The sequence below is a fragment of the Peromyscus maniculatus genome, chromosome 2 (assembly GCF_049852395.1).
Source record: "Peromyscus maniculatus bairdii isolate BWxNUB_F1_BW_parent chromosome 2, HU_Pman_BW_mat_3.1, whole genome shotgun sequence".
Taxonomy (NCBI): Eukaryota; Metazoa; Chordata; class Mammalia; order Rodentia; family Cricetidae; genus Peromyscus; species Peromyscus maniculatus.
Window position 1 is genome coordinate 71,705,874 of NC_134853.1, and position 25,928 is coordinate 71,731,801.

Below are 25,928 nucleotides of genomic sequence, written 5' to 3' on the forward strand. Positions count from 1 at the left end.
TTTTTGTTTTAAGTGTGTGTGTATGAGTGTGTGTGTATGAGTGTGTGTGTGTGTGTGTGAGTGTGTGTGTGTGTGTGTGTGTGTGTGTGTGTGTGTGTGTGTATGAGTGTGTGTGTGTGTCCTAGGTCACAGTGTAAGATGTTTCTGTTTCTGTGGACCATGTTCAATACATCTTCACAAGCCACTACTCAAGAAGACCATTGCAAGGACAATGGCTACTTACTCATCTCCCATCATTGTAGGATGGGCACCAAGAGTGGCCATGGATGACTTAAACCAGCATCCATATTCTTAACTCAGTGGCCACCATGACTGGCTCAGGAATGGGCAGTAACCTTGCCTAGACCAACTAGGACATGTTATTCCCTGTCCACAATGGGAAATACATATGATCAATTAAGCTAGATATCCATCTTTCAGGGAAGCCAAGTAAATCTTTTCATAGGCCTAGGAATCTTAAAAGCATCAGCTTTAGAGAAGTTCTGTCTGGTTGGAGACACAAAAAGGCTGTTCACCATTTCTCCAAGTCCTACCAGAAAGGAGAATTTCTGGGAGAGGACACAAGAACAATTTCAAACATGGGACAAAGTAATTTCCAAGTGACATCATCAGAGACCCACTTATAAAATTATAATTTTGCTGCCTTCAAGAAAGCTTTGTTAGTGACCCCAGGTCCCTCTCAGGCTCTAGACCCATAAAAAGTAAGTAGTTCATATATTGGAAAGACATACATACTTAGGAGGCTGAAATCCTAGGGAGGGAGACAGAGACTTGGGAGTCATTAGCATGTCCATGCTGGTAGAAGGCAGGAAAGCATTTGATTGTTCAAGGGGAGTTATAAGACAAAGAGGGCTGGCCTAGAACACATTTGAGAGGAGCGACAGTGCTTAGAGCTAGGCAGAGGGGAGAAGAGTCAAGACTGCTACACCTGAACTCTTGCTTCATGGTAGACACAACAGGACAGTCTCCCTGCCGGCTCTTCTCTCCTGACCTGCCGGGATGATCCACTCATCTGCCTGACTCCCAGAGCTTTCACAATGGAGCCCTGGGTAGTGGGAGGGTAAAGGGAGGCCAACTTTAATGCTTTATTTACAGTGTTCAGAATCCTTTGTGAAGGAAGGAAAAACGGGCTGACCTAGATGACACTTGGAGAGAAGTCTTACATATAAAAACTCTTCTGGAACCACTAAATTTTTTTCAACAACTTAGGTGACTTTAGTGTTTGGGGTGAGTAAGACTGTCATTTCTTTTGATGAGTGAGTGAGGAGGTGGTTGCCTGTGTTGGAGTTACAACAGCAGGACAATTAAGTGTATGTGACCATCTGCCTCACTAACAAAAGAGAGATGGGAGAAAGGGAGATCTGTGGATGCTGGAGGGAGGGAGGGAGAAGAGATGAATGGATGAGTTCTTTGATTTATTTGGTCCTACCTCTGCAGGGGCATTGCCTTTCCTTCCCCTCCTGTGCTCTTGAAGACCAAGGAAGAAAGAGAAAAGTACACCCAGGGAGCCTGCCTCCACACTGCCTTTTTGTTGGAAGCAGGAGGGAAGAACTCATCTAAGAGGGATAAATGGAACTCTAACACAGGATTCAGGACAGAACATTCTAGAAGTTCAGACACTCATTCTACAAGGTCGGTGAGCCTCTGGTAGTTTCTTCTAATTCCTGTAGCATCAGAGCTAAATTCCTTTGGAAACTACCTGTTTCAACAAGGGCTTGAGGTTACACTCTAGGGCTGGAGGGAGAGGACATGTACAGTTCTTGAGGGTTGGATAGGACGACTCAGGAGGTGGTGACATGGGCTGCTCCAACCTAAGCAGGATGCTCATCTCACAGAGATGCTCTGAAATCTCTCCTAGGAAGCTATCCCAGCCCTGGCACTTGGCACATGGGAGATGCTTCTATGGCTGTGTGACTCCTGAGCATAGCTCAGCCCTGGCCCCACGAAGATGCTGGAGCTCTGCAACAGCATTCTTACCTTCCTCTTTTTCTCAGAATCCAAAGTTGGCTAGGCTGCTGGCTTCTCAGCTCTTTCCTGGAAATCCACAAGGCCTAGTTCTGATAGGTTCATTCGCTCCAGATATGGTGTGCCCATACATATTGCCTTCTGGCTTTAGCTTGGTCTAGCAAGTTTCTAAGCTGAGTCCAAGGGCTGAGTCCCACAGATGATGAACCACCTGATAGTCTTGGAGATTGTAGAGCAAGGAGTACATGGAAGGTAAAAAAAAAAACAGAGGTTTTTATCTGGACACTAGGATTAGTTACTGGGACAAGGAAGGTGATTTAGTGGGAGAGAAGAGAAGTCTTTTCCTCTTGGGAGCACTCCCCCCCCCCCCAAGAGTGGTTGCAATCAGCAGCTGTCAGTCTTTGTCTCTAGAGGTCCTTCCTGTAATAGGAACCCTGTGACAGTTCCTTTGGGAACAACTTTGGTTAATTCCTCCTCAGCCACTGGTGCCATTGGGTCTGGGAAGTTACCAAACACAACACCCCAGCGCTCCTGTCTCCACCGAGAGAAAGCAGACACCTGGGCCTCAGCCAGTCGCATTGCCTCAACAGCCTGGATTCAGTGGTAGTTTTCAGCATGAGGCAGAGTGGCACTCTCCTCACCTGGCATTGGAAATGGGGGACTGTTTTCATATTTTGGTGACTGTTGTCACAGGATGATGGATGTTTCTGGACTTAGTGACCAGAAGTGTCAAATACCAGCCACAACCAGCAATAATTTACCCTATTCGAGAGATTATTAGCTTCTCTATGGAGTCACCTTATAGCAAAAGATGGACACCCTGTCCTTGCTGGGCCAATCTATCTGTTCCTGGGATTTTAAAAATTAATGAAAAGTGCTGGAGAGTTCTCCAAGTGGTTAAGAGGGCTTCCTGTTCTTCCAGAGGACTTGAGTTGGGTTCTCAGTATCCGCATCAGGCAGTATATATATATATATATATATATATATATATATATATATATATATATATATATTATACTAGGTATACATTATATATTAAATAATACCTTATATACCAGCTCAGAGGATCTAACACTCTCTTCTGGCCTCTGTGGGAACATGCACACACATGAGACACTTTAACACAGACACACACAAATAAACATAAAAAAATTAAAACACATTTTTAGAAAAAAAAAAAAAGAGATTCTCTACCTCTGGGTTCACCAGCTAGAACAAGCCTGAGGCAACTTGGCTATCTTCTCCCATCTCGTGAGGCGTGCAAAAAGATGTTTGGAGCAGAGAATAAGGCTAACTCAGAAGAGGCTGAGATGAGAGATGAAGGGATGTGTGTGAGGAAGCTCGTAAAATCATCTGGCCTTGTCAATTTTTGTTATGATGGCCAATATTAATTTTTTTATTTTAAATTATAAATTTTGTTTATATCCCTTTGAGCTGGGTTCTTTGTAATTCAAAGACTCTTGACAATACTGATGCTTCAGAAATCAATGGTCCTCCTCTCTGGGTGACAGATGGTGTGGATGTGGACTTCAGAAGGCAGCCGCACATGGCTCAGCGATTAAGAGAACACACTGCTATTGCAGAGGACCCAGGTCTGGTTCCCAGCACCCACATCAGGCGGCTCACAATTGACTATGACCCCAGCTCCAGGGGATCTCTTCTGGCCCCACGGATACTTGTACACATGATGTGCACAGACATACATTTCATGTAAACACATGAAATAAAATAAATATTGTAAAAGGCAGCTTAAGCCTTCTCTATTCTTCCCACTTCTCCCTTCTAAAAATAGAGAAAACATCCAGGGAAGGGTCACATATCAAATTGGTGACAGATGTCGGATCTCAGCACAATGTCATTTAATAAGACAAAGCTGAAACTGCTGCCACTGAGATGTGATGCATCCTTACTGCCCCACCTGGCACTCTGGAGAATGCCAAAATCAGGTCTACTGAGAATGCGAAGCTGGCTAGCGCCATCATGGCTACACGGATCCCACTGCTTTGGCTTAGAAACTGGGACTTCGGTTGGGAATGATAGTACAAGAGAAATGACTGAAAGGGCAGAGAGTTGTTCATCCTCTAGCTGGAGTTACCATGTGAGGCAATAAAGGGATCAGGCAGGTTCTCTAGGGGAACAGAATCCGTGTATGTGCATGGATGTGTGTGGTAAAGGGGGTTTTACTAGAACGGCTTACATGATAGCGGCTGGGTAGTGCAGCAATGACTATCTGCACGCTGAAGTGCCCGGGAACCTGGTAGCTGCCCAGTCCACAAAGTCAGACCAGTGGACATTAGGTGGACATCCTTTGATTCGATGCCTTAGCAGTCAGTCGCAGCCTGGTGCTGAAGACCTGGAATGTTCCTGGAGAGTCACTGGTCTTCAATCCACCTCTAGAGCCAGAAGCTAGAGTCTGAATAAAGGGTGGCTGCTGCAGAAGTAGGTTAAATGCACTCACCAGCAAGGAGCGAAGGCAGAGGGTCCGAGGGGCTTTCCTTTCTCTGTCTGGCCACCTGACAGAAGGTGCTGCTGACTCTGAGGGAGGGTCTCACCCCTCAGCTGAGCCTTTCTAGAAAAGCCCTAACCAGTCTGCCCAGAGGAGTGTTGCTTAGTTGACTGCAGATAGCTGAAGTTGACAATCAAGATTAAGTGTCTTGCTATTCCACGGGGGTTCCCATTTCCACCAGTAGGCAGTGGACCTCTCTTTCCAGCCGAGAGGCTGGTTGTGGCCAGATACTACCTAGATGGACGTGACATCTTTCCTATTAAGCATGCAAGGCTAGGGCATGCCGGACTTGGCTGTGAAAATGAGGATACTGATCACCTCTAACTAGCTTCAGTATTGAATCATTGGTGCACCCAGGTCCCCTGCAATGCTCACTGTTTATCACCTTGCCTACCAGGTCCCCCTCCCCTCCCCCATCACACAGACAGCTTCAAAGTGGGAGGGATTCATATAAAAAGTATTTGGTAACTACAACACAAATAAATTCTGATTCTGGCTCGTCTAAAATTGAGACGATCACTTGCACTTTCTTCTCATTTAAGCTGATTTCTCCAAATGCTTTAGTTACTGCAATCATTTTTCTTTTAACTATGCTGTTTGTTTGTTGTTTGTTTTTTCCAAATATTTGTTACCCATACCCAATTTGAAACTCCCCAGGGACAGAGGATTAGCCTCTGCTTTGGAGGCTTTCCTAGGGTTTGTTAATTTGGGATTCCTTTTGTACATGTCCCATAAGTACTTGGAAACAGAAGCTGGCTCTGCTCTTTGGGTCCATGTGAGAAGGTGTGTCCAAGCACTCAGACTGCATTCTGGTAGTTATTTACTCTTCTTTGGTTTTTTAATTGCTCAAGTCATCAAGTTGAACATGTTTCTGCAGCTCTGCTGTGTTTCTGCTGAATCCTGTCAGCAAATGTGGAAAGCTACTGTGTGAATGTAGAGTTGTGAATGTGCATGCAAACTGCTGTGTGTGTGTGTGTGTGTGTGTGTGTGTGTGTGTGTGTGTGTGTGTGTGCTTTCCAGAACATGTGATTAAAGGGGAATTTGAGCCAGAGGGAGGAATAGTGGCAGTCTCTGTTGAAAACCTTCAATTTGTTTTGACCACAGGAGTACCTTTCTGATTGACCAGGAGAAAAACCTGGCTCTGTGAGGAACAATACAACTTGGATGGGGCAGAAAGGTAAGAAGAAAAGGGCCAGTATTGAAGGGAGACGAGTCATGCAATCCAGCAGGCAATAGACAAAGCAAGAGTGACAGATAACAAACAGGCATCAGCGTGTGCTTTCCAGAACATGTGATTAAAGGGGAATTTGAGCCAGAGGGAGGAATAGTGGCAGTCTCTGTTGAAAACCTTCAATTTGTTTTGACCACAGGAGTACCTTTCTGATTGACCAGGAGAAAAACCTGGCTCTGTGAGGAACAATACAACTTGGATGGGGCAGAAAGGTAAGAAGAAAAGGGCCAGTATTGAAGGGAGACGAGTCATGCAATCCAGCAGGCAATAGACAAAGCAAGAGTGACAGATAACAAACAGGCATCAGCGTGAAGATTCTAACCAGGATTCTAGATGGACAGAGAGCAGCAGTATATTTGAGAAGCAGAAAGACATGAACATTATGGAGGTGAGTTGGCACAAAGCACACACCCAGAATTTAGGCTGGGTGTAGGCCTGTGATTCCTGCCTACACAATGGTCAGAGGGGGGCTGGGCCAGACTGGGAGGAACTGACATTACAGAAGATGAAAAGGATAGCTTAGGTACAGACTTAAGGCAGGAGCTTGCCCATGAGCCATGTGTCCAGAGAGAGACCAAGACAGGTGAATGTCCAGCGGTCAGAGGACACGCCTGATCTGGGGGCTTCCAAAAGCAGAGCAGCAGCCCACTGTTGTGGGACCAGCTCTTGGAGGCATGAAAGCTGCAACCTGCCAGGCCTGAGGCCCAACTCAGGGGGTATGGGAGGTCCGTACCCCACTTTACTTCCCAAACGAGGATGGTGAAGACCAAAGGGCCTGTTTCCAAGGACACAGGGAAAGCAGCAGGGGGTAGGGGCAGCTTAATAGCTTCTCTATTTGGCAAACCAAACAGCCAAAAAACAAGCAAGGATTAGCTATCAGTATTAAACACACAAACACACACACACACACACACACACACACACACACACACACACACACACCCTACACCCACAAATTTACATGCACAAAAAACAAAGTTCACTTTTGTTTTTGGAACAAAATAATTATGAAATCAATCATAAACATAAAAAGAAATTACTTCCCATAAATTAAAAAAGAAACATCTGTTGGTCACATTATTTAACAACAATGTATTTAAAATGAGACATTCATAAGAAAGGCCTAAGTGAAAACAAAACAATACAAAACACAAAACAAAATAAAACAAAACATTTTCCTAAAGTAACCCAAGCATTTGGGGAGCCAGCTTGAAAGACGGGGGCGGGGGTAGACAGCCTGTGAGCATATTTCTAATGTTAGAGAAGAAGAGAGACAATGCCAGAAGCAGAATTTCTCTGGTGCTCTATTGGCAAAATAGCTTTGTTCCAATCCACTTGGATTCCTAGAGCAGTTCCAACAGTGTTCTGCTCTAACCGAGAAACTACTAGTGATTTTGAATTTGTCTGTGCGATGGGAGAGGTTGCATGGAAGAGATTTTGTTCCTGGTTAGTAGATTGACCCACTCATGAAAAGGTTAGAAGAAGAAGAAGAAGAAGAAGGAGGAGGAGGAGGAGGAGGAGGAGGACGACGACGACGACGACGACAACAAAACCCCCAAACCACAAACAAAAATCACTGAAAGTTCAGGGACTGTCCAGGGCCTCTGGATACCCCTCCCTCCCAGAGCTGAAACCCAAAGGGTCTACACCCCCAGTAAAAGAATGCACCAGAAATAACCACTAACCCCACGAACCCCCGGAGTTTCCAGGACCTAGGGGCTGGGTAAAAAGTGACAAGATAATGGAATCGCTGAGAATCTGAAGCCACAGACTGGCATAGATTTTGAGTTTTTAAAACACTTTATTTAGTTTTTGTTTGTGTATATGTGTGTATGTATCTCTGTGTGTGTGCAAGACACACACACACACACACAGAGAGAGAGAGAGAGAGAGAGAGAGAAAGAATGCCATGGTATATTTCCACTCTCCAGTGACTGGTGCCAGGAACTGAAGTTGAATTCAAGGATCAACAGAATCAGGGGAATCAAGGCAGTGATGGTCTGGAGCCCTTGACTGGCATTGTGTGAAGCTTTTATTCTGGATAGCTAGGAGTTCAAGGCAGGGGCAGAGACACAGTGAAAAACAGACCGAGTATTTCTCATCACTGTGACCAGATGTGCTCAGGGTCTGGAGGTCTCATGCTGGAATGAGGGCTGTTTGAGCAGTGTTCTTGAGCATGCTAAACTTCATTGCTAAGGAAGTGAGGAGAAACATCTCACAGGAGGCATTCCTTGGGCAGCCAGGTAGAAGCAACAGGGTTCACACAGCAGGATAGTGTAGGAAAGTATGTAGACTACAGAGGCAGGTGCGTGGAGGTCAGAGGTCAGAGGATGACCCACCATACTTAATTCTTTCCTTCTATTATATGGGTCCTAGGGATTACACTCAGGCCATCATGCTCTTTGGTAGGAGCCTTTCCCTGCTGAGCCACCTCTCTTTAAAATTTTTTTCCTTCTCCCCTCCCCTCCCCTCCCCCTCCCCTTCCTCCCCTCCTCCTCCCCTCCCCTCCCTTCCCCTCCCCCCTCCCCTCCCCTTCCTTTCCCCTCCCCCTCCCTCCCCTCCTCCCTCCCTCCCTCCCTCCCTCCCTTTCTTTCTTTCTTTTAAGACAGGGTGTCATTGTGTAGACTGGGCTGGCCTAGAATGCACTATGTAGACCAGGCTAGCCTTGAACTCATAGAGACCCACCTGCTTCTGCCTCCTGGGTGCTGGAATTAAAGGTGTAAATCTTCTTCTCACATATTTCAATGCCCAGATTCATACTATCTGCATAGCTCAAACAATAAGTGAATAAAAATAAGTCAACATCCTAATTTTTTGTTGTTATTGTTTTTGGTTTTTCTGAGACAGGGCTTCACTGTGTAGTCCTGGATGTCCTGGAACTCACTCTGTAGACCAGGCTGGCCTCAAACTCATAGAGATCTGCCTGCCTCTGCCTCCTGAGTGTTGGAACTAAAGGTGTGCACCACCACCGCCTGGCTCAATACCCTAATTTACAGTCATTATAGACTAGCAGTTGTCCTGATGGTAAAAATAATGTGAAGCCTGCATATAAAGCCTAATCTTTGGATCAGATCTCAAAGAACCTAAGGAAAATGAGGAGTTTTTGATTTTAAAAAACTGATAGTGTAAAGCAATACACAGTAGAAATAATCAAATTGAAAAATATACCCAAGAGTTTTAATAGAAAAACAAATATATTTGAAAAAGACCCATATAGAACTTGCATAAATTTGAAATATGCAACAATTGAAATTAAAACATCATGGAAACTGTTAGGAAAGAAAATATAAAAATATATCTCACTTTCAAATTTATCTCTAGGTTAAAAACTTATGTAAGGATAAATTTTACACATTGTCATAAAAGTCTCCTGTTAATAGGAACTCCAAACATTGTTGAGAAAAAAAATTAAAGAACTGAATATACCATGTTCTTGGAGGATCAGATTCAATACTGTAAAGATAACAGTCCTTGCCAGATTGATTTACCAAGTGCAATTCTAATAGAGCTCTTAAATAACCTTTATTAACAGGTACTGACAGGGCTAGAGAGATGGCTCAGTGGTTAAGGGCATGTACTTCACCTCCAGAGGACCCTAGTTCAATTTTTGGCAACCAAGCCAGGTGACTCACAACTACCTGTAACTCTAGCTCCAGTCCAGAGCCTCTGTGGGAATCTACATTCATGTGGGCAAAGACAAAGAATTAAAAATAATAAATGATAAATATTTTTGAAAGGAGTTGAAAAACTTTCACTAAAACTTACATATCATTGTAAATATTTTAGAATAGGCAAGACAAAGTTGGAGAGCTTATTTTACCTGATTTTAAGAGTTACCATAAAGTATGGAAATCAAGAACCATGACATTAAGAAACACAAATAACTAAGTAGAAAAGAAAGTTCAGAAATAGATCCACACATATATAAGAATTTTTTGTGTGTATTCATTTTCAAATTCATGTGTGTTTTTGTGTCCATGTGTCTATGTACATGTTTGTGTGTGTGTGTAGAGGTCAGTGGTGTCCTCCACCTTATTATCTATTGAGGCAGGGTCTCTCACTCAAACCCTGAACTCCTCGATTCAGCTCGTCTAGCTAGCCAGCTTATTCTGCTGAAGCGCCGTCTCCACTTACTGAGCTCCGGGACTGTGGGGTGGCCTACCCCATACTTGTGTAGGTACTGGTGATTTGAACTTTGCCCTTGGTGCTTGTGTCACAAGTACATGTCCACGAGACATCTCTGTAGCCCTATTAATAATATTTGAGAAAGGCGCCACTGTAGTTCAATGGCAGAAAAGTGCAGTCAGTAAATCATATCGGATATAGAAAAAAACTTTGATTATTCCTCACGTTTTATATATGCACTAATTTAAGACAGCTCAAGGACTTAAATGTAAATGTAAAGTCTTAAGTTATAAACAATAAGAATAACATGTATAAGGAATTCTTTGTGATTGGAGCTTTGACAGTGAAACTATTTTGTAGGATACTACATTGTGGGATACATAGGCTTGTACATTTCTTAAAGTCCATGGAACGTACAAATATTGTGACAATTCCTTCCTTGGAGAGATATATAATAAGATATATAAACAATGTATACCCTTCTTCATAAGGTCCCAATGACAAACCAAAGTACCATTCTACCACAGTGCACCCTGGGAAACCAATGAATTCATCAGGCTTACTTACAGAGAACAAGTGAGGGATTATAGGAGTGTGGGAGACCCCAAGGCGGCCACCCTGTAAAGTCTTCACACAGAAGGAATGATAGATTCGCCATAGTCCTACAGATGGAGTTCCCTGTAGTTAATCTCCCTAGTCTATACACTTGAGTACCCAGAGGCCATGTCCAATTAAGGCAGAATTGCTTACATGCTGGGAGGAGTGGTTGGACTCTCAGGTAAGAATCCAATGGTCCTCCCCAATTACTTCTCTAAAGAAATATGCACAGCTAATGGACCATTGGCTACAGTCTTTGCAAGCAGGCATAGCTGATCTGGTGTGAACAGTGGCTGTCTTGTTTGGAGAACCATGTTCTACAACACTGAGACTGGACCAAATGTAAACTGATGTGACTGGGTTTCCATGCAGGTTCACTGTTTGTAACAAACTGTTTGTAACTGTGTGGGTCATGGATAGTGATGGGAGTCATGTATGGGTAGGAGCAGGGGACGCATGGCAAATAACTCCATGTAATTTCAAGTCATTTTGGCTACAGACCAAAAGATGCTTCAAAGAGTGAAGTCAAGGGCTGGGGAGATGACTCAGGTGATAGAGTGCTTGCTTAGTGTATACGAAGTCCTGAGTTTGATTCCCAGGTCTGATCACTGTACAAACTGTGAGTGGTGACACATGTCTGTGAGCCCAGCGCTTGGAAGTTAGAAGCAGAAGGATGATAAGTTCAAGGTTATTGAGTTTAAGGCCAGCCTGGGCTACAAGAGACTCTGCCTGAATAAATAAATAAATAAATAAATAAATAAATAAATAAATAAATAAATAAATAAATAATAAGAAACATAAACATGAGACTCTGCCTCAATAAACAAACAAAGAAAGAAATAAATAATAAAGTTTATTAAAAATCAGAAACATAAACACATCCAATCAAACGAAAAAACAAAACCAGCTGGGAAAAGAAGGCCAGGCTGCCTACAAAGGAGTAACTATTAGACTGCTGTCTGATTTCATGTCACCAACAGTGGAAGGCAGAGCCACTCCACTACTCCAGTTGCTGAAAACAAACAATCCACCCAACATTCTGTGTCCAGTGAAAACATTATCTAACAGTGACATTGAAAGAAAAATATTTATATCAAACCAAAGCTAAGATGACATATTTGTTACTTTTCTATGGTTATGATAAACATCATGACCAAGCTATTTGTAGAAAGAGGGTTCATTTTGGACTTATGGTTCCTGAGAATTAGAGTCCATGATGGCAGAGCAAAGGCGTGGCTGTGGGAGCAGCTGAGAGCTCACATCCCCAGCCTAGAGGAAGGCAGAGAGAACACTGGGGATGACAGGAGGAGTCTGAAACCTTAAGCCAACCCTAAGGACACACTTCTTCCAACAAGGCCACACCTCCTCCTTCCCAGACACTTCTACCATCTGGTGACCAAGTATTCAAATGCCTAAGATTACTGGGGGACATCTAATCCAAAGCACCCCAAACAGTTTGTTCCAAGAAGACTCAAAAGGATGTATTTCAGGCAGAATGGAGGTGATGTACAACAGGGTGTCAGAGATAAAGGAAATGAAGATCAGAAGAATCACTTTGCAATGTGATTTTACCAATTCTTTTATTTTAAAAGATGGAGTCTATTTCACCATTGAGTAGGAAAAAAAATCAATGCTGACCCAGTTTCTCCTATTTTGTTTTTTAAGAAGTTGGCCTTTAAAAAAGGATTTTCTTCTTAATTACACGTTTACATATGTGTGCCCACATATGCATATGAACACGTGAGTGCAGGTGGCATCGAGGCAGTTGCTGAAGTTACAGGTGGTTGTGCGAGGCTGGGTGTGGATTCTGGGGACCAAATTGGGCTTCTCTGTAAGAACAGCATAGTACATACTCTTAACCCCTGCCATCTTTTCAGCCCCATCTCCTGACCCTCTTTATGCAGATATATATTTCTAATTGACCTCATCTTTTGTGAGTCATATGGGTCAGGGCCCCACAAAAACAGGGAAGCTGTACCCACCATCTCTACACTATGGTTGCTTAAACAATTCCCACATAATAACACCAATTAGCATCCCAATATGAGTGGGAGAATTTCATAAGGCTCTACCCTTAGATCAAGAGCTACATGGGTACTGAGAGAAGGAGAATCAGTTTTCTCAGAGATAAGCTCCCTGATAGATTACCCCAAGGGGCCAGTCCTAAAGGCATGTACATATATAAATGGACTCAATGGGTTGATATGAGTGTGTGTGTGTGTGTGTGTGTGTGTGTGTGTGTGTGTGTGTGTGTGTGTGTAATAATTAAAGAAGAAGAGGTCATGAATTTGAGAGGGAGGTGGTGGTGAGATGGAGGAGTTGGAGGTGAGAGAAAGAGGGGTAGAAATGGTGTATGCAATATTCATGCTAAAATTCCCAAAACATAAAAAAATTAAGTTAAAAGTAAGGGGAATGATGATAATATAAATAAATCATTTAACAAAACAAATAAGAATAGCCTTACAAACTAGCATATATGATATATCACACACACATATATATATATCATGATATATATGTCTACATATATGATAGAGTTGCTGAATTTGATAAGCAAATAACTTAAGCAAATAATGCGAACAAGACACAAGAGATTGGCAAGATAAAAGTCAGTTTGATCTTTGATCAGAAATACCTCAGTTTAGAAGCTAAATAGAGTAAAACCCAGCCTGCGATGTCCACTCAACTTGATAAGGCCAAGTCTCTGTGTTCTCAAATATATGGGCCTCGGGTCAATGTCTATAAAACCTCCTTCAAGCTTCAAAGGTGTTAAAGAACATCCTTCGGATGGGAGTCTCAAGCTTGTTTATACTTATGCTTTTGACCAATTGATTCAATTAGATTGCTTGAACGGCTCACAGATCTCAAGAAAACCCCTAGACATACTTACTAGCAGATTACGAGGGGTATTCCAAAAGCTGTGAATGAAGAGTTGCATAGGACCAGCTGTGAGGGAGAGGCACAGAGCATCCATGCCTTGGAAGGAGCATCACCTTTGAGAAGCCTCCATGTGTTCAGCTACCCAGAAGTGTTCCATCCTCATGAAGACTTCATCGCATAAGTATGATTGAAACATGGATAATCACGTAAAACATGGCTGGACAAGAAGATATGTTCTAGAGTGCCTAGCCTGGGTAGAGAAGTGTAGCAAGGCTGCCAGTCTGATTCTGCAGCATCCCTGGAGAGTCTAGACTAGGGCCCTTTCTCAAGTTCAGGTATTACGTCGAACAGGATGGGTAAGTTTCTTTATGTCCACTGCCTCCATGACTGAAAGGGGTGTGTGTGTGTGTGTGTATGTGTGTGTGTGTGTGTGTGTGTGTTGGAGACAGGGGTAGTTTCTATGTCCAGCTTCAGGGAAGATAAACTCTAGTTGCTGTAGCTTGCTTTGAGGATGAAAAGGAAGCTAGGAACCATGTATCATATACATATACATATACATATACATATACATATGTGTGTGTGTGTGTATGTGTGTGTGTGTGTGTGTGTGTGTGATAATTTCTATGCTTTGATTTTTGTCTCTGCTCAGTTCCTGCCCAAACCAGGGGGGTAGGGCAGAAGTGAGTCTAATAATGTGCTAACTCTAAGCCTAACAATCAAGCAGTCTTACACACTTTCTCTCTTTATCTTGGATCTCTGCACTGCCGTGGTAGCAAGCCCAGGCTGGCCTGCTGGAGGATGAAAACTACCTAGAGGTGCTGACTGGCCCTGACAGCATGCTCATGTCAGAGCTTAGCTGAGACTGCTTACATTGGCCTAGACCAGAGAAGCCACTGTGCCTATCCACAGTCTTACGGACAATAACATGTGCCTAGGATTCCCAGCCACTAAATTGTGAGGTGCATTATCCAGTTAGGAGCACCAAGAGTTAGCAGCCTCTCACAAGGGCATAAATCAATAATATTCCGAAGGTGAGAAAACAAGATAGAAAATTCTGTATCAGAATAGTCACATGAGCAGAAGTAAAGTGTTCTAAGGTTTAAAACAAAGGCTTATCTTTCCACATGTAGTAGGAAATAAGTAAGTGCTTTAGAGCCGGTGTAGTTGATCGCCGGATTTTTGGGGACCCATTTTCCTTCCTACTAAACCTAGTTTAAGCCATCATCACCATTATACTTACAAAGGGCTGCTGTGTCTCCAAGAGCTGCAGCCACATTCCGGGAAGAAAGAGAGTGAGAATGTGGTGTGTTTGCCTCTTGTTTAAATGGTGTTTTAGTCAGGGTTCTCTAAAGGAACCGAACTGATAGACTACGGATGTGTGGGTTTATTAGAATATCCTGCAGGATGTGCGTAGTCCAACACTGGCTCTGTCACACTGGAGAGGCTGAGAATTCAGGAGTTGCTCAGTCTCCAGGCTGGATGTCTCAGCAGTGCCAGTCTGGTGTTGAAAGCCTGGAGGATTCCTGGAGAACTGCTGGTCTTCGGTCTGCATCGGCTGCCCAGAGAAGCTGTTTCTAAGGTTGGTGAAGAAATGCTACAGCAGTGGGGTCCAGGAACTTGCTGGTGGAAGCAGGCAAAACAAACAGAAAAAAGAGAACACCACTGGACAATGCCATTTAGGGTGAGTCTTCCCACCCAATAACCCGACTGAGAAAGTCCCTCACAGGAGTGGCTAGAGGCTTGTGTTTTAGTAGATTCCAAATCCAGTCGAGTTGACAACCCAGGTCAGACACCACAAATACAGGGAAACACACTCAGCTGGGAAGGAAATGGTTTCCTGTTCATGTTTTGCTGGACTGAACCTGCTGCCTGCTCACATAGGTGTGGAGCTGAACAAGTTGAGATGCCCCCACCCCGCCCCCACCCCCGTGAATTGCTTTCCCTAAAGAAGTTAGGATTCTGTTACCAAGCAAATCTAGGAATGGACACGGATGAAGCAACTAGCACCTTTTGCTCTTTATCTCGGAGAAAGTATCTTACTTAAGAGAATCATCCAAAAGGAAAAACAGCCGATGTAAAGACAGAGGTTTGACTGTGTAGAGGGTGAGGTGCTGGAGTAACTTCCAGGCTGAGCCCCACAGATGATCTGCCAAGTGATGATCCTCTTTCTCTTCCCCGTTAAGAAATTAGAGCGAACATTCTATTGGCCTTTTGAGAACCTGTGGAGATTAAGATGGGGATGGACATTTGTAATTGATTCCCTATGTGCAACCATTCATTGAGGCCTCACAGCCAAACTGTGTGTAGGGAGGTAGGTGGGAGTTGTGTGCCTGTGTGCCTGTGTGGGGGTGTGGGGAGGTGGAATGAGTGTTGGATTTAGGGAGTGAGTAGAAATCAGGCAGGTCACAGATCCATATCCAGAAAATGTCTAGGGTGACTAGGGTCTGTAGGTCTCCAAGGCTGGAGGCTTCCTCCCACTGCCCAACCTTTCTCAAAACAAACCTGGGTTCATTCATTTCACTGTATTGAAGTAAGTCAATGTCTTCTGAAGTGGCCAGGTGTCCTGTGCAGCAGACCCTCCAGAGAAGTTGATTGGCAAGGTAGATTCTTGGACTGCCTCCAGAGGAACTTAAGCAGGCTTTCCAGGACCCGGACCCAGCATCTGCATCAGAAAAACTGCAAATAGAGAGTCCCAATTTTAAGCTGACAGTTTAGTGTTCCATTCTAACACAGTTATTTTCAGATCTGTAGCTCATGGAAATTTCCCCCAATATTAGGAAGACACAATTTAAAAATAGTCTGTTTCTCCTTCCTGTTCCTCAGTTTCCTAGTGAACACACTTAGTTCCATGGAAAATGTTCAGGACCTGGACGTGTGTCACAGAAGAAATCCCCGAGTTGATAGTACAGGTTTCATAAGGCAAAGGGTAGAGTTAGACTCAGGGTTAACATCATGCAGAGGGGATGGGCAAAGGAACTGGTATTAACTAAATATTTACTATGTCCCAGACACCGTTCCAGACACATTATGTCATTAAGGAACCCTGGCCTTGTGATTCAGTCCCTTTCATTTATAAGTGGGATAGGTGCTTTTATTGTTTGCTACTCACTAATAAAGATAACCAGAGAAAAATCCCATGAGAATAATTATTCCTGTATTAAATAAAAATCTCCCGAGATCTTATGCAAGACACACACTAGAATAGGAAAAGTAGAGTGGGGGGAGGGGCATCTTGGCACTTATCTGTAACCCCAGTGGGGGATGGGGTGGAGGGGGTAGGGGGTTGGAGGGAGGACTGAGGCAGGAGGATTCCAAGTTCCAGTCTAGCCTGGTTTGCACAATGAGATCGTGCCTTTAAAACCAAGGACTGGGCGCTGGAGTAATAGGTGAGCGCTTAAGGGCATTGCGCCCTCCCAGAGGACGGCTTCTGCTCTCAGCACCTTTGTCAGGCAGCTCCCAACCACCTGTGACTCCAGTCCTGGGGGTTAGATGCCCTCTTCTGGACTCCAAGAGCACCGCATTCACGTGGTGCACGTACCCACAGGCACACACATAAATCTTAACAAACCAAAACGATCAGTGCAGCTTACTTGTACTTGCTTAGGAAGCACAAGGTCTCTGGGGCGGGGGTGGGGTGGGGGCAGGCCCCGGAGATTCCGTGTGTGACAAGGCCCTCTGAGTCTTCCGAGCCAACTGCATTTGAGAGCTGGCCCGTCTCAGCGGCCTCAGTGCACTTGAGCCTGAGGAGCTGGGGGCTGATGGTTCCGGAGCCCCAGAGAGCAGGCCCTGGAGAGCCAGCCTGTTCAGGATCTGGCAGTTTGAGGACTTGCTGAAGCGTATCCCAGCGGCAGCCAAGGAGGAGTCCCCGACCCCCATCTTTAACCCCCACGGTCTGGTTTCCCTTCACGGCAGGATCAAACTCTTGGAGAGTGACTCTAAAGCAATTTGCCAAGCGATACTAGAGGCCGGCCGATTCCCACTACTGAGCTTTATTTAATTACGAGTTCAAATCACACAGAAAATAAAATTGTCTCCTTAAAAGGTTCTGCGGAAAAATGCTGTCGGTGCCATGCGGCCGCCTCCGTGGCTGTTTGTGTCTGAAGAAAGGACTAGTCTGACAGGAAGAATTACAAATCTGGAGCTCATTTTGGCGTCCCAGAGGGAAGGTGGGTGGAGCGTCTCACAGTAAATTAGGAATTCAGAATGAAAACGGAGCTGAGTTTATTTGGGTTTTTAGTGACACCTCGAAATTATTACACAGGCGTGTCGGAGACAACTCAAAGTACCTAGGACTGCTCCCGCTTCGCCCCGGGGCGGGATGCTCGGTAGGGCAATCCCCCCCTCCTTCGAAACCCTAGGGACTCTCTGCTTCCACGCGGGGTCAGGAAGGGAGGGAGGGAAGGAGGGCAGCAGGGATCCCCGGTCTGGGTCTGTTACCGCGGCCGAGAGGCAGCGGCCAATCGGGGGTGTGGCTGAGCTCCGACTCGGGTATCCGAATCTGGGATCCGACTTTGGGACTGGAATTTGAGGCGACAAGATGATCCGGGGTGGATGTGGAGAGCAGGAAGAAATCGGGTTTATCTTGCAGGGAGACTGGAAGTTGAGGCTTGGGTCTAGGCAGGGGAAGTTGGACGGCGGACGGCACTCAGGGTCTGAGCGGCGAAGAGTTGGGCTTTGCCCGGTGCAGAGCTGCGCAGGGGAAGTCAGGGTGGGGTTGGGGTAGAAGAAAAGAGCGTGCAACGGTCACAGTCTTTCCCTAAGCAACTCGCACAGGCACACCCTGCGCTTAGCCGGGACTGCGGGCTCCGTCTGGCGCGCTGGCTGGACCCTGCCCCCACCCGCCGGTAGAGCGCCAGTCGCCCCGCGGTGGCAGGAGTAGGGGCGCCCAGCGGTGCGGGGGCGTGGCCAGAGGCCCAGCAGTGCGGGGGCGTGGCCAGAGGCAGAAGCCCGCGGCCGCTCATTGGCCACCCAGAGGCCCCGCGGGCGGGGCTCCCGGCTGGGTCCCTCTAGGGCGCTCTCGGGCGGCGGGGGAGGCGGGGTCGGCGGGAGCCGGGCAGCCAATGGGCGTGCGTCCCTCGAGCAGTTACAAAGGGCCGGAGCGAGGCCGCGGCGGCGGCGGGGAGGTGGGGCGAGGCGAGGCGAGGCTTGTTGAGGAGAAGCTGTGGCCGGGGCCGGGCCGGGCCGTAAACGGTGGCGGCGGGACCATGGAGGCGGCGGCGGCTGCTGCTCCGCGTCGCCGGCTGCTTCTCTTCGTGTTGGTGGCGGCGGCGGCGGCGGCGACGCTGCTACCGGGGACGGAGGGTGAGCGGCGGGCGGGCGGCTGCGGGGCGCGCGGGCGGGCCCGGCCTCTGGCTCGCTTCTGCTCTTTCTCAAACATGGCGCGGGGCCGGGGGCGCAGGTGGCGGCGCCCGGCCGGCCGGGCTTTTCTGACCCGGCAGGCGCCATGCGAGCCGGGGCGGGGAGGGGAGGCGGGGCGGGGGCGGTGTCGGACGCGGGTGGCCGAGCGCCGGGAGGCCGGCCCTCTTGGGCTCCCGGGGGCAGCGGCGGGCTAGCCTGCGGAGGTTGGGGGCTGCCTGCCCTCCGGGGCGCGAGGCCGGCCGAGGACCGAGGGCCCCCGAGTCCCTTCCCAAGTGCGCCGGGGCCTGGGGATGCTGGGGCGTGGGCGGGCACTGGAGTGGAGGCGCTCGGGGGCTCGGAGCGTGGAGGACTCCCCGGGGGGGCATCGTAAGGGGTGCAGAAGGCCGAGACCCCGGGTGGGCGGCGCTGCCGTGAGTGTCAGCACCCGCCAAGGGCGACTCGTCTTTAACCCGGGGCTTTGTGTGAGAAGCAGGCGCGAAGATGCGCGCAATGTTCTCCCTTCGTGCGCCTAAGAAGAGTTAAGAGTCCGGTAACCAGAGGATTGTCTTGCTAGTAGAAACTTGAACGTTTCTTCACTCCTCGGGCTTGGGAACGTTTTAATGGGCTTGGTCCTGTAGAATTGACCGAATGCTTCATTTTTCTCGAAGGGATCGTTGCTTTGGTATATCATTTCCTTAAGTGAAGGTAGTTTTAGAAACAGACCTCTGTGTAGCTGGATTTTGAGGGGAGGATGTTGTGTGGTTTTCTAAAATATTAAAGCCAGTCGTGATACTGGTTGTCACCCCGTGGAGGGAAGAGTGAAAAACTTTGTCAGTCGCCGAGTTAAAATAGGAGAAAGCAAAATACCTAGGCTTAGCATTAGCTACTAAAATGCAGTGAAAATACATTTCTGTTGCTGAAAGTGGATAACAAAATTTTTAAAAAGCAAAACAAGCCAAAAAAAGGCTCTTTATAGACTGTGGATGCCAGCTATTATTAAACTTAGTAGTTACTACTTATTAGGAGTCGATTATAATGCATATACAAAAGATACACCATAGTACAGTGTCTGACACCCATAACTGAACCCTCAGGGCTACCAGTAAGTGTCCTGTATATTGACATGAAAAGTACGGTGCAGGCGATTAAGTTCTTACTAAGTGCAGAAGTTAGAATTTGTACTTAGGCCTTTCTGAGTTCAAAATCGGTGCACCTGCTGCACCAAAGTAGCATAGCCCACTTAAAGAACAGTTGATATTTTAATACTTACAACTTAGGTATCTTTCTTACTTTATTTGAACATTCCTTTCACATAGTTCTGCGTTAGAAGATACAGTGGGTTTTTAACATTGGCTTAGGAGGGAAGATAACTGTGGGCATAGTGGGAGAATTGTTATAATTATGCAGCAAATATAAGTGGCCATTACTCTACACAATTATTTGGCTAAAGTAATTCATTCTTTTCTACCTAGGACAAAGCAGGACACATTCATGTGCTTAGCAGTGTTGATTTGGATGCTGAGAAAGTTGGTCCATGCCCTCCCTGGAGGACTTTATCTCCTACTTAGGCAATTGTGTAATGCAAAACTGGCCTAGATGCTTTTATTACTCAAAGCCTAGACTAACACTTCATAAACTTTTCCCATTTGCCACCTTCTTTTCTCAAGAAATTGTGTGTGACCTTAAGTATATAGATGTAGAAACCTAGTATATAAATCAAACATACTGATAATAGATCAAAATAAAATTATTCTAAAATTCATTGATACATACAGCTTTACCATTTATTAAAGATTAAAGCAAATTTTTGTAGTAATGAGTTGGGTGAGTTTATTTTTACATAAAGAATTAAATCATCTGATGTCACTTCACATAATTACATATGTTTAGGGCCATTTCAGAAATTGTTGGAAATTCTGTCTTAATCACAAGATCACAAGATGAGATTCATTTAACAATGCTTTTTAAAATGAAACTTACAGTTTTTAAAATCAACATTCTAACATAATATGATCAAGGATACACCACTTTGATAGACATGAGGAATGAAAGTCTTTTCTGTAGTTAACCATTATGTTTTTGAAAGAGTAGAAAATTTTGTATGTATAGTAAAAACGTTAAAACTCACCAAGTAATATCTAGACTCTGTTGGCACTATGTAACAGGACATGTGTGTTCAGAACCAAGGCTGTAGTGAAGTTGCATGATTCAACACAAGCATGCACTGCCCGAAACACCTCAGATTCATTACTCATTTGATTTTGACTTAGTTTTTGGATGCTGTGTATTCAGAAGCCCTTTACTGTTGCCAGAGTTTTTGTGACCCTCCCCCTTTATATGGAGTTATGCTTTTAATCTCAGCATTTGAGAGCCAGAGACAGATCTCTGTGAGTCTAAGGATAGCCTGGTCTACACAGTGAGTTCTAGGACAGCCAGAGCTACATAATATAGACTTAGTCTGGAGCTCCCCATCCCCCCTAAAAAAAAGAAGCTATGGCCTTGATAAGTTAGGTTGATGTTTCATTGTATCCTTTTACACATTCAGAAGAAGTGGGCTCCCATGTTTATATGTGTATATATATAAAATTTAGCTTCTCTTAAAACTGGAAGTTGCTCTTTACTGTCTGAGTATTATTTATATTTCACTGCCAGCTTGTTTTCTCCAATATAGATTTTTTTAGAGAAATTGGTTCCTTGTCCCTGGTACACAGTATTCCTGTTTATATCTGCATCGCATGTTAGAATGCCGTTTGTTGCCTGCCATTTCATGACTTTCTTGGAAAACATTCCTAACAGCTTAGTCCTGCCAGTTACCCCCTAAATCCACTTTTTTTTTTTTTTTTTTTGTAGTGTTTCTGTCATGGAGGATTTTTTATGAACCAATGCCAAACTATCCCAGGCTGTCCATTGAGGTTTGAAGATTTCCTCTGTGTAGTTAGCACCCAGAGCAGCACTTGAGGCTTATGATTAGAGCCATTCAACTAGAGAGAGAGTATCTCAGAACTGCAAACTCTTGAGTTCCCACCAGTTCCTGACTCTTGAGCCTTTTCACTGCATACGTCCTTTTGTCCCTTTTATGGGAATTTGAGGACAGAAATTCTCAGACTGACATTCTGTGTAGGCTTCATTTAGCTCTCTTTGAACTCCATCTCTTGGAACTGTATAGCATTAAAGTTTGTGTTATTCATTGCTACTATCCTGCATTGTTAACTAACTGTATGAGTATGTATTGAGTATCAAGGGTATGAATTATGCCTTTTTGTTATGTCCTTAGAACCTAGCACTGTGTCCTATATACTGTTCTACATAAATGTGTGTTGATTAAATAAATTCTGTAAGACTGCCCAGTCAAACAGAATTCTGTCTTAATTTAGAATTATATATAGTATATATAATTGGAGAACATTGCATGGTATGATAAACAAAACAGCTATTTGTGATACTTTGTATAATTCATGAAATTGTAGAAATCAGATGAGAAAATTATGTTATTTAAATTTGAAGTTTCTGTTTTTTTTAGCAATGAATAGGACTTGTGTATAACCACTGCCCACTAGGCTGCAAGTGTTTTGATGGGTTAAATACCTTTTCTGATTGGCTGGTGCCCTTGTAGTGAACATTGTTAAATGTTTTACTATCACTTTTTGTGGAGAGACATATTAGTATTTGACAGGGAAGTAGTAGTATAGGCTGAAGTGACTGGAGAGGGCTTCCTGTATACTTTTTTTTTTTTGGTTTTTCAATACAGGGTTTCTCTGTGTAGCTTTGCGCCTTTCCTGGAACTCACTTGGTAGCCCAGGCTGGCCTCCAACTCACAGAGATCCACCTGGCTCTGCCTCCAGAGTGCTGGGATTAAATGTGTGCACCACCACCACCCGGCATCTTGGATACTTTCTAACAAAAATGGTTTTGAAGAGTCTCTAGAATTCAGTTAGGCACAGAGGAGGATTTGATGGTTTTTAAAGTTCTTTATGTTCCCAATTGCTGCAGGACAAGGATCAGGTCAAATGATTCTTTAGAGTTAGGTTTCTTAGTCTATGCTGTGTGTTTGGCTGTATTATCTTTTTTTTTTTTTTTTTTTTTGGTTTTTCAAGACAGGGTTTCTTTGTGTAGCTTTGCGCCTTTCCTGGAACTCACTTGGTAGACCAGGCTGGCCTCGAACTCACAGAGATCCGCCTGCCTCTGCCTCCCGAGTGCTGGGATTAAAGGCGTGCGCCACCACCGCCCGGCCTTGGCTGTATTATCTTTCCCTCAGTTCTAAACATTCTATAATACATGACTAGAAATGAGACAGAATGGTAATGTAAGTGGGTGGAGTAGAGGAGAATAACAATGGGGTACTCCACCAGCGCTGGGGATTCCAGTGGTGAAGATTACAGGTATGTCATCATTCAGTTTACCATGGAGGATCCCCAGAGTAATTCATTTCTCAGGGCTCCACAGTGCCAAACTGAGAAAGAAAGGAACTTTGATTTCCTAATTCCAAATCTTGTGTCCTGCCATGTGCTTTAAAAGTAAAGGACTTGAAGATGAGGAAGGAATTGGATTAGTGGTGATTTCCCTAAGTGAAGTTGGTCTGAATTAACAGAATTTAAGAAAAGTGAGTTTTTCAGGAGGGAGAGAGGATGCTTAAGGTAAAAATTCTTCCAGGGAAAAGTCACTGTTTTTTTTTTTTTTTTAATTGCTCCTTAAGTGACTTGGTATAGTACTTACTGGTTGAGAAGTGGGCTGACAGTTTGGATTTGTCTTGGTGTTAAGTGAGGTGTAGTTGGATTGGGTGTAACTGTGGGGAGGGGCTGCAAACTGCAGCAGACTGGGAGCCCTTTGTTGCACTTTCTTGTCATGGCTTACGTAACAATGTGTTCTAAACAGATGGACTGTGGGTTAATGTCATGTGGTTGGGATGCATTCTCACTTCCTGCTTCTGGAATTAAGGGCAGATGCTGTCATGTTTCTCAGGGATGTTTTTGCTTTTCTTCATAAAACTTGCTCTAGGCAATTTTGGAGTATTCTCAAATTTATAGTCAGTTTGTCCCAGCCTAACTGCAGTATTTAGGGCAACATTGAAGGCTCCCCCAGACCCCTTTTTTGAGAAAGGGTCTCTTGTAGCCAAACTAGCTTCAGACTTGCTAGGCACCTAAGACTGACCTTGAACTTCTGATCATACTGCTTCCACTTCCCTGAGTGGATAACAAGCCTGTACATCAGAGATGTATTTATTTACTATTTTGTTTGTTTGTTTGTTTTTGGCAGTATTGATGATTGAACCCAGAGTTGTTTTTGTTTGTTTATTTTCAACATGCTAAGCAAGTGCTTGACCAGTGGAGCTACATCTCTAGCACTGAATGTCTTTGTGAACTTAGTTTTCTTAAGAACATATCTAAGCACTTTCCACAAAAATTAAAATTTGTTTTGCTGAAGTAGATCCATTTTTTAGCTGTGAGGTTGGCCTTCAGTCCAGACACTGTAGGTCAGTCTAGTGACTACTTCATTGTGAACTTGTAATTGGTTGACTTACCAGGTTTTTGTTTTTGTTTTTCCTTACATCCATTTTTTTTTAAACACCAGTGGAGTAAAGCTGATTATATGGGCCCAATTTTACTGATCTGGTATGGTCTTTATAAAGCTTCCCCCCCATTTGGCAACCTGAAAGTAAGACATGTAAAAATAATTCCTAGCTCAAATAACAATCCCTAGCTATACAGATATATACATTCATTAGGAGACTATAATATGAGCATTTACTTATCTTGTCTCATTTAACCTAGTGACCAACCCTAGATGCTAGTTAGTAGCACACAAAAGGAACAGCTTCTTGTTTATACACACTGATTAATTAAAAAAAGACTGTGGTAATGCAAATCAAACCTGGGACCTTGAGCATTCTGGGCAAGCCTTCTGTCCTAAGCTAAATCCCTGGGGCCACAAAATGACTCCCATTTGTTCCAGGTCTAGGCAACCAGTGCTCAGAAGATAACTGGATTTTGATGACATAGCTCCTTTTCAGCACTCTTTAACATTAACCAAAGATACTGAGGTTTTGTGTTTGGCCTTTCAATAATAGAGGCTTTTATAGCAGTGAGACTACTTCAATTAGAACAGCTATAGACTAACAATAGTCCAACTACTAAGCTGCACATGATTAACTCCTTATATCCATTAACTCCTTATATCTAGGTAGATAGAGCTGGCAGGAGTTTGCTTAGATTGGGACTTAGTTTGTATCTATGAAGCTTCTGGTTTTCATTTGGCAGACAAGGAAACCAAAGTCATATTGTTAGAGTTACTTCAGCAGGAAGTCCTTTCCATGAGAAAATGAATCAGACCTTTTATTTTTCTACTTTAAAAACATATTTATTTATTTATTTATTTATTTATTTATTTATTTATCTATTTGTATCAGTGTGTGTGTGTGTGTATGTGTATTTGTGTGCCCGTGTATACAAGTGCCTGTGTCCTTTATCATTCTCTGCCTATTCCTTTGAGGCAGAATCTCTCCTTGAACCTGGGCCTCATATTTTCTCAACTAGGCAGGAAGCCAGTAATCCTCCCATTTCTCTGTCCCTCAGAGCTGGGGTTACGAGCATTTGTAGGGAGCCCAGCTTGCTACATTTGGGCTAGGATCTGAACTCTGGTCATCACGATTTTGTAATGAGCTGTAGAAGTAACCGTCTTATTCAATAAGAAACACAGAACCAATGCAAAGAAGAAAGCCAAGAGGTCAGAGCTAAGTGCTAAAAACCTTACTTCATGTGTTTCTGGCTTTATAAAGACTTTCTGTTCTGCCTTCTCATTGGTTGTAAACCCAACCACATGACCACCTCGTCACTGCCTGTCTGTACAGACCTCCAGGTCTTCTATGGTTGGTATTGAGATTAAAGGCGTGTGTCTCCAATACTGTATCCTTGAACACACAGAGATCTACCTAGCTCTGCCTACCAAGTCCTGGGATTAAAGGTGTGCACCATCATTGCCCAGCTTTCCTATGGCTTGCTAATAGCTCTGACCTCTTGGCTTTCTTCTTTGCATTGGTTCTGTGTTTCTTATTGAATAAGACGGTTGGTTATATCTACATTTGGTGCCCAACATGGGGCACGAACCCACGACCCTGAGATTAAGAGTCTCATGTTCTACTGACTGAGCGCCACAGGAAGTAGGTCTCTTTTGGAGAGGTAGGACCACCGCAAGAGGAAGGGTAAGGTTTTTAGCTCTTAGCTCTGACCTCTTGGCTTTCTTCTTTGCATTGGTTCTGTGTTTCTTATTGAATAAGATGGTTACTTCTACAAT

The 25,928-nt window shown here is 44.5% G+C and overlaps 1 protein-coding gene across 3 annotated transcripts in view; it reads left to right on the forward strand.

Annotated features, from left to right (window-relative positions):
• The first annotated feature begins 18,405 nt into the window (after nt 1-18,405).
• Nucleotides 18,406-25,928, forward strand: part of Tgfbr1 (transforming growth factor beta receptor 1) — a 59,999-nt gene continuing 52,476 nt past the window's right edge. The window contains exon 1 of one of the 3 annotated variants that reach the window (XM_076564177.1): nt 18,406-18,605. In XM_076564177.1, coding sequence (XP_076420292.1) covers nt 18,509-18,605 — 97 coding nt within the window. In that variant the 5' untranslated portion in view covers nt 18,406-18,508. The remainder of the gene's footprint in view (nt 18,606-25,928) is intronic. The other 2 variants (XM_076564176.1, XM_076564178.1) reach the window with 2 other exon arrangements.